Here is an 8,548-nt window from a genome sequence, read left to right as displayed (position 1 = left end):
AGGATGGTCACAGGTACTATTAATCTGTGTGTGTCAATTAAGGAAAAAGACTTTCTAGACTCTTTTGTCAACATAACTGTGTGGGCAACAAATCTACATTGTCTGTAGTCGTGTTATTTTCCCCTTTCTTCAGCTCTTACTCTTAGCCCTCACATGTGCCTACTTTTTCTGTCACCCTTATTAAACTGTCAGGAAAGCTTGGGATGCTCCCTTATACTAGAGTGTCAATGGTTGATATTTTCTGTAGGTGTTATCTCATTTAAAAATACTGGCATTATAACAGGAATCAGAAGTTGAAGGCAAAGGTGTTTAGGGAAGGGTAAGATGGTAGGTGGAAGGTTTAGTTCACAGCCTTGTGAAGCCCACTCCAGAGACTCTCCCTGTCTGGTTGGTCTGCCTGTGCAGATCTGCCAGCCATGAACCCGGGCTAGCACATGGACACCTTGCCTGGAGCCTCTGGTGGCAGGTGCTTAGATACACTGGTGAGGGCACACCCCGCAGGGCTGGGAGCAGCTTCTGCTTCCCAAACACTTGCTGAAGACTTGGGTTTCTGGAAGTCTTGTGGAGAGTGCCGACTGCCCTTCTGTCCACTTTTTTTCTCTGCGAGTTCCTGGCGGGCTGCTGTGTATCTGCTTGTGGCCATGACCGATGCAACCATGCACAGGGCAAAGGAACCCCAGGCGAGGCTGCCAACAGAAGGCACAGTTAGGAGAGGGTACAGGGCTAAGTCCAGGGCGTCCTGCTGGGATGGAAAATCAACTCCCGGTTCTACCCAATTTGGGCCTGGGTTTGGGCTTCCCCGGTGGCTCAGACAGTAAAGAATCTGCCTGCAATGCAGAAGACCTGGGTTTGATCACTGGGTTGGGAAGATCCCCTGGAGAAGGAAACGGCTACTCGCTCCAGTATTCAGGCCTGGAGAATTCCATGGACAGGCGAGCCTGACGGGCTACAATCCATGGGGTCGCAAAGCGTCGGACATGACTGAGCGACTAATGCTTTGGGTCACAGATCTGAGAGAGCAGTCAACGTGTTTTTGTTGGGAATGTGTGAATGGTGAAGAGAACCAGACTCGAGAGTTACGCATGCGCTGTGGGTTTGCACGCACCTCTCATTGACTGTGCAACCTTGAGCTGGTGACTTCACATTTCTGTATCCAATTCTGCATCAAGTCTTTCTAGTAGAGATAGAACTTCTGTGTCACGGCATGTCTTTTCATTAGAATCGGGGACGGGGTCTCTCCTCACTGAAATATTTGTTAGGAATTATAATAGCACTTTTCTCCTTAAACTGTGTTCAAGAAAGTAACAACAGCACTATCTCTGTTTCTTGAGCACTTCACTTTGTATAAACGTAAACTTACATTCTCATAAAAATATCTGAGATGGGTATTATCATTTTATAGATGAGGAGTCTGAGCTACAGAAAGATTAAGAAACTAACCCAAAGTCCCAAGAGTAGCAGGTGGTGGAGCTGTGACCAAGGCAGTGGTGGTCCTAGAAAACCTGTGTGCATCCCTGCTGGCCCACCGTGGCCAGCGACTCACCAGTATGACCAGCCGTAGTCCCACGTCTGAGGCTTCCAATCTTCTGGCCCAAGGTTCACTGTGATTTGAAAAATGGTTGTGTACATCATGTGGGCCACCATGGCTAGGAGCCCTGCACAAGGAAAGCTTGTGAGCCACAATCAAGAGTGCAGTTTTTTACAGCACACGAGTTGGCTGTCCTAGCCCACTAACATCCTCCTTGAGCCCTTCCAAGCAGCCTTCATGTTTTACACGTCTACTGATTTCTTAGAGTCACCAATCTACACAGTGGTGAATGTTCCTTTGCCATGTCATCTGTCTTAAGACCACCTCCTTTTTCTGTTTTATCATGTCGCTGTGGGGTGTTTCCCCCCGCCCCCGCTCCCCTGCTCTCCCCCCCCCCCCCCCCCCACCTCCGCTCATACAGCACAGCATGTGGGATCTTAGTTTCCTGACCAGGGATCGAACCTGCGCCCCTTGCATTGGAAGCTCGGAGTCTTAACTACTGGGCCACAAGTGAAGTCCCCAGAGGCACCGATTTTATATCCTCTGTTTTCCAAAACAGGGAAGAGGTCCTTGAGCTACATTTAGCCTGAAGCCATACTTTACTAAGTTCTGTCACTTTTTGTTTTGAATGTGGATTGTTTGCCAACACAGAAAAACTTTGCATAAAAATCGGAATAGGTTCTGGCCACGGTAGACTTTCACAGTAGGAACTGGTCAGTTCCCAATGTAATTTTCTGTTCTCTGTAAGTGAGTTGATCTTTTTGCCTAAGGACCCAGATGATTTTCTTTTTCTTTAACAGTTTTAGTGGGATATGTCTAGGACTTGAATGTACTGTGTCATTTTTTCCCCCAGGTATTAGAGAGAGTTTTATATGCATAGATTTTTGTCTTTTGTTCCAGAAAGTTTCTTTGAATGTTACTTTTAAATATTAATTATTTTGTCTTTCTTTTTCAGGGGCTCCCATTACAGGGCTATGTTTTAATTTAATAAATGTATGGCAGGGAGTGACCAACTGTGGCTTCAGTGGTCAAAATAGAAAGTAGTTTTGGGACTTCTCTAGTGGTCTAGGGGCTTCCCTGGTCTATGGGTTCAGACAGTAAAGAATCTGTCTGCAATGCAGGAGACCCGGGTTCCACCCCTGTCTCAGGAAGAGCCCCCGGAGAAGGGAATGGCAACACTCTCCAGTACTGTTGCTGGAGAATCCCATTTGTTGCTAGACAGAGGAGCCTGCTAGCTAGAGTTCATGGGGTCGCAAAGAGTCAGACACAACTTAGCAACTGGACAACAGTAATGGACAAATTACTTGGACAACGCAGAAGACCAAAAAGAGGAGTTCTTTACTCATAGGGCTATTGACCCCACTTGGATAATTTTTAACAAGCTGCCATTTTCGAGTACTTACTATATGCGTTCTTATTTAGTCATCACCATAGAATTTTGTTTGTTTTTGTATGTTTTGGCTGCACTGGCATGCAAGATCTTCCCTGACCGGGATCAGATCCATGCTCCCTGTAGTGGATGCACGAATTCTTAGCCACCAGATTGCCAGGGAAGTTCCATCACAGCTTTTTGAGGCAGCTAGTTAGAGAAGTGAAGCCACTTGCCCAGAATCACACAGCCAGCAAGTTGGAGATCTCTGAATCCAGGCAGTATTTCTCCACAGACTCACGCTTAACCATTGTACAAATAGGGCAGTCTCTGTCCTCAAAGCCAATGGACTTCTTCCCCACAGTTGTGGCTAAGACATGCTGATAAATTTTACTCTCCATCTGTGCTATCCCCGTTTTTTTTCACCAGCCTCCCCATTGCTTCCACCAACGGGATTAATTTGGTAACTTCTCCAATGGACCAGTTGTCCCACTGAATGGGCCAGCGACAGGAAGAGCCAGCCTGGAGTTCTGCCAGTTCCCTTGGGGGCAGGCTGTAGGGAAATTGCCTGTTCTGATGATGCTCTTGGCAAGTACCTGCAAGCACCATGAGGATGGCTACTGAGGCATCCACCTTGAGCCAGTGGAACCCAGAGTGATGCCTCACTCTGGAGCCCAGGAGGACTGCACTTGTCAATGTCAGTAGGATATTCAGGACCTCAGCCCCGATAGACAGCCACAAGACACCTGCAAACGTAAGGACGAAAGAGATGCTGGGACTTAGAAATACAGATTCTTTACCGTCTAAGCCATCAGGGGAGCCCCTTAGAAATACTAGGATATTCAATCATGCGATTCGGGTCACTTCTAAAACAAAAAATAAATTAATAAAAACCACCACGGGGTGAAAACCCCAGAAACCTCTGCTGAGTCTTGGAAAGTTGACAATGCAAGGGAGTCCTGGGGCTTGAAAGAGAAGTTTTGGGAAGATTGTCATTAGCTGGGAGGGAAAAAAAAAACTAAGCAAAATTCTTCTGCGAGGGCCTGAAGGATGCTGGATGTCCCGTTCCCCAGTTCAGACGTTTTGATTCCACCAGAAGACACTATCTTCATTTTTTGAAGGAGAAGGTAAACTTCACCAGGGCGGACGAAGGAGTCTGAGAACTGAGGCCCCCTGATTCGAGATGCCAAAAATCTCATTTGTTTCCACGTCAACCTATGATTTATCCTTTCGGTGGGACCCCTCCTGCTGCTTCAAGGAAATAGGTTGGATGTGGAGTGAATAAAAGGGGCAGGGAGAGAAACTGTTATTTGCAAAAAGCCTCCTATAAGGCAGTTTGGTTGTGGGGACACAGAAATGAATGAAAGAGACACGGTCCATGTCATCACAAAAGTTAAACTCTTGCTGGGGAAATTATACTAGGAAAGCAAGTTTAAATTTGATGAGTGTTCCGCTAGTGGCAGTGATGAACTGGACTCAACTTTCTTCCTGCTCTGCGGTCACCTTGCATTGATAGTTTGAAATTGGCCTTGGTGGGAGTATTCACACTCTGAAAAGCTGCAAATACTGCCCATGAGGGCATCCCCTCCTCCCTGCAGAGTTGACGGTCTAACGTTTTTTAGCATTACTGCCTACAGGGCCCATGAAAAGAGCCAGTGGCTTTGTGGGACTTGAATTCATGGAAAAACTATAAATAACTCTTTCATGTTTTCCTCCCAGCCCAACCAAAACCATAGACATTGTCCAAATGGTGAGAAGGGCTGGTGGACAGAACATGACGAAGGTGTTTACCTTGTTCTTCAGCTGGTATTACACTCTGGAAACTTCTGCAGTTTTCACCTGGAAGTAAAAGATGGAATCAAGTAGGGTGAACCTTGACAATGAGGGTCAAGCTGTGTTTCCAGCCCCCCTTGAGTGCATCCACGTCATTCTGAGCAAGGATTGGGGAGTGTGGCTTTATTGTTCCCATAGAGGTGATACCCCTCCCTGGAGCATCATGATACAATCCGGCCCCAGTGAATCCAGGCTGGGTCAAATGCCTTGTTATGGCTGAGGACTGACGGTGGAAATTATGGGGTGGGTGGGTGGGGGTCACTTCCAGTCAGAAGCTTTACGAGTTAGTGTTTTGCCTAAAAGTTCTCATTTTCTTGCCTCTGAGATCACAGAAGCATATGACCAGGTGGAGCCTCTCTCTGCCTGGATCCCTGAGTGGCTCCAGTGAGGAGACACCACTTGCCAACCGGCAAAATACAAATAGCAAGAGCTAGAAATGAATTTGGTGGTTTAAACCTGTGGGACTTGGACGTTGTTTGTTATTACAGTGTACCCTAGCCCATCTGGACTGATGCTGCCAGACTTGATGCGGGACTTCCCAAACAGCATCCAGGATGACGTGAGTCTCAAATAATTTCTTTCTGGGTAGAGGGGAAAGTGACAATGTTTGTAATCATTTTAAGAAATGAAATAGAGCAGATTCAGAACTATCTCTGTTACGAAGTGAGTCAGTTACTTGCACTCCATCCTGCTTTCTGGAGTGGGAGAGGGAAGGGAAGAGTTATGTGTGTGAGTACCAGGTAACGAGCAGAACCCACCCCCCAGACTTATTCTGTGCTCCAGGGGGTGTGCTTTGCCTGTATCATCAGTCAGCTTGCATATATGGGCTAGAAAAGCTTGTGCTGCCCCCGTGAGGTGTAGTCCCTTTGAAGGATATGAGTCCTTGGTTATCTATTAAGTATACTGATGTCACCAAATTCCCGTTTGGGGGTGAGTAATGGATGGAGGATTTGACACCAGGGCGAATCACCCCCTGGGATGTTGTCGCAGATGGGTACCCCCATCTTGCTCCATTAACGCATCAGCTCCGAATTGAATCATAGGTGGTGGAGTGGGAGGAGCTGGGGACATTGCCCGATTTGTCTCTGCACAGTTAGGAAGAGTGTGTCTGAGGACCTCTGAGGGGAAAACATGGTACAGAAAGCAAGGGTAGAGGCAGTTTCAGCATTAGAACTGGGCTTGCAGGGGCCCAGTACTGTCCCAAGACTGTCCTGCCACATCACTGATTCAATCCAGGGGCTGTAGGGAAGGTGCCAGGAAGACAATCCTGCGGCTCCCAGTCTGGGCTGCTAGGAGCAGAAAGAGGCGAATGTTAGGGCCATAGATCATTGACTCTTCTCTTTTTGTTGTTGTTTTAATTGGAGGATAATGGCTTTACAGTGTTGTGTTGGTTTCTGTCGTACAACAATGTGAATCAGCTATCAGTAACATATATCCCTACCCTCTTGAGATTCCCTCCCATCCCACCCGTTATTGACTCTTCAGAGGAATGGCTTTCCTATTTCTAAAACTGGTTTAATAGTCCTCACGTTAGCCTTGCTTTGAGGATTAAATGAGATACTAGATAGGAAGAATCCTCCTGCCAATGCAGGAGACTTGGGTTCGATCCCTGGGTTGGGAAGATCTCCTGAAGAAGGGAATAGCTACCCACTCCAGTATTCTTGCCTAAGAAATCCCATGGATAGAGGAGCCTGGTGGGCAGCAGTCCATGGGGTTGAAGAGTCAGACAGGACTGAGCAACTAATACTTAGATAGGAAAGCTTCTCTCCTGGTTAATATGCACTTAAACCCTACTGCTGTCTTTCTGCTTAACGCATGAAGGACTGAACATGTAACTAGCCTTCTGGAGAGGGCTGCCTTATGTCAATGTGGGGTCAAGAGGAGGCAAGTCCAGAGCCAGGGGCATGGCAGAGTGGAAACGGGACCAGCCGAGGAGATTAAGAGGATGCCCAATAGCTTAGAAGGGTGAGTTTAGCGTGGATCAGACCACAGTGACCCCTTGATTAACATGAATCCTCAGAAATGATGTTCCTTTTGAATAGGTCCAGCTGGATTAAAAGGAAAAATCTTTATAAATCCCATGAAGCCAGACAGGCAGGTGTTACATAGCTGGACAGAGGTTTGCCAGCCAAGTGGTACAGCCAGCCAGCCTGGGAAATAGTGTCAGAGTCCTGGGGATGGACTGTGGAACCCCGTCTGATTTTTCTTCCCAAACCCCCACCCGCTATGGTGTGCCCAGGCCCCTCTGTCCTTGAATTTCTTGGTTCAGCAGAATCGCACAGAGTCGGGAATCAACACATTCTGCTGACTAATTCATTCACCCAAGAGAAAGAATATTGAGTTGAAAAGCTGCCCCAACCATGAATTTTTGTTTTTTTCTAATTTTTTTAAACTTTTTATTTTGTACTGGGGTAGAGCCAATTAACAATGTTGTGATAGTTTCAAGTAAACAGCAAAGGGACTTGGTCATACATGTAACGTGTATCCATTCTCCCCTAACTCCTTCCCATCCAGGCTGCCACATAACATTGAGCCGAGTTCCTTGTGCTCTATAATAGGTCCTTGTTGATTATCCATTTTAAATACAGAAGAGTGTACATGTCCATCCCAAGCTCCCTAACTATCCTTCCGCCTGGCTGCCTACCATAAGTTCGTTCTCTAAGAGGAGTTTTTGTTTTACATCTTCATTTCAGATGGTGCGTTCTCTCTTTAGAGGCGTTGGGAAGAAGGTGCAGAGCTATTTAGAAAATGACCTCCAGGTAGGGGGTCACTACCTGGCACTCCATGTAGGGGTTCCCCAGGAGGACTCTATTATGGTATCCGAAGGAGGCTCAACTTTTATGAAGCTGATTAATGAGGGAAATACCCAGGAAGCTACAGTGGGCAGCAGAGCTGGGGGTGATCAGACACCCTGAGATCCCTTTCTTGTGCTTGTTCAGGGCCCAGGAGCATCCTTCCCCAGGCTGGAGTCCTTGCGGCCAGCTCTCCGTAGCCCTCCTCGTGCCTCCTGTCCCTCTCTGTGGGTGCCACCATCCACCTCCAGTTGTAATCTGCTCCTTTCCTTATGCATCAGCTCGCCCAGGCATTTGTGCTAAATTAGACTGACTAGCGGATGTGTGTGTGGAGCAATCTCCCTGCAGGCGCCCCAGGCTGCAGTCTTCCCAGGCAGGCTCTCTTGGGTCTGGGCGATGTTTTCACGTGGAAAGCCAGAGAGCTTACACCCCTGACCCACCAGAGGACCCGTTTATGCTGAGCTCACCTGTGCTCCCAAGGGTTTCCTCGCACGACTGCCAGAGCCCCACGTGGAACCTGCGCTGGACGAACTTGTCCTCCCCCATCTCCCAGATGTACTGGACGGCCTGGCTCCCGTTGTTACTGCCTCCACGGCTGTAGTGGACGCAGTGCAGCACCCCCGGACGATCCTGGCACAGCGGCTTTGCCACCCGCCGAGTGCCCTCGCACCAGTAGCTGCTGCCCACGGCCGTGAGGGAGAAGGTGAGGGCCAGGCAGACCAGGAGGAGGGCCAGAGCCCGCTGCTGCCTGGCCCGCTGGTCCATGGCTGAATGCGGGGTGCGGCGGCAGGATGAGCAGTGGGGTCCCCCTCGCTTGCCTCATCCTGGTACCCGCCCCACCTCGGTCCACCATCTGGCATCCTTACCTCTCCCGACACGTCCCCCTGGGGAACTGGTGCTCTCCAGGGTGCGACATCTGTGCCGGAAGGAGCCACAGAGCTGGGCCGTGCTCCCTTCAACACTGTCAGCCCTTCAGTCCTCCCGGCGATACAGTGGTTTTCTGTTTTTGTTTTTGTTTTTTTTTCC

General features: G+C 48.5%; 1 protein-coding gene across 1 annotated transcript; it reads right to left on the bottom strand.

The window, feature by feature from the left end:
- Positions 1 to 427: 427 nt before the first annotated feature.
- Positions 428 to 8,287, bottom strand: GSG1L2 (GSG1 like 2). The gene is made up of 5 exons (XM_040243360.1): positions 7,990 to 8,287; positions 4,689 to 4,736; positions 3,494 to 3,643; positions 1,544 to 1,655; positions 428 to 686 (listed from the first exon to the last, which is right to left on the bottom strand). The coding sequence occupies exons 1-5, from the start codon at positions 8,285 to 8,287 to the stop codon at positions 428 to 430; spliced, it is 867 nt and encodes a 288-aa protein (XP_040099294.1).
- Positions 8,288 to 8,548: the final 261 nt, after the last annotated feature.

The sequence above is a fragment of the Oryx dammah genome, unplaced genomic scaffold (assembly GCF_014754425.2).
Source record: "Oryx dammah isolate SB20612 unplaced genomic scaffold, SCBI_Odam_1.1 HiC_scaffold_8, whole genome shotgun sequence".
Taxonomy (NCBI): Eukaryota; Metazoa; Chordata; class Mammalia; order Artiodactyla; family Bovidae; genus Oryx; species Oryx dammah.
This window is presented reverse-complemented; position numbering and strand designations above follow the sequence as displayed.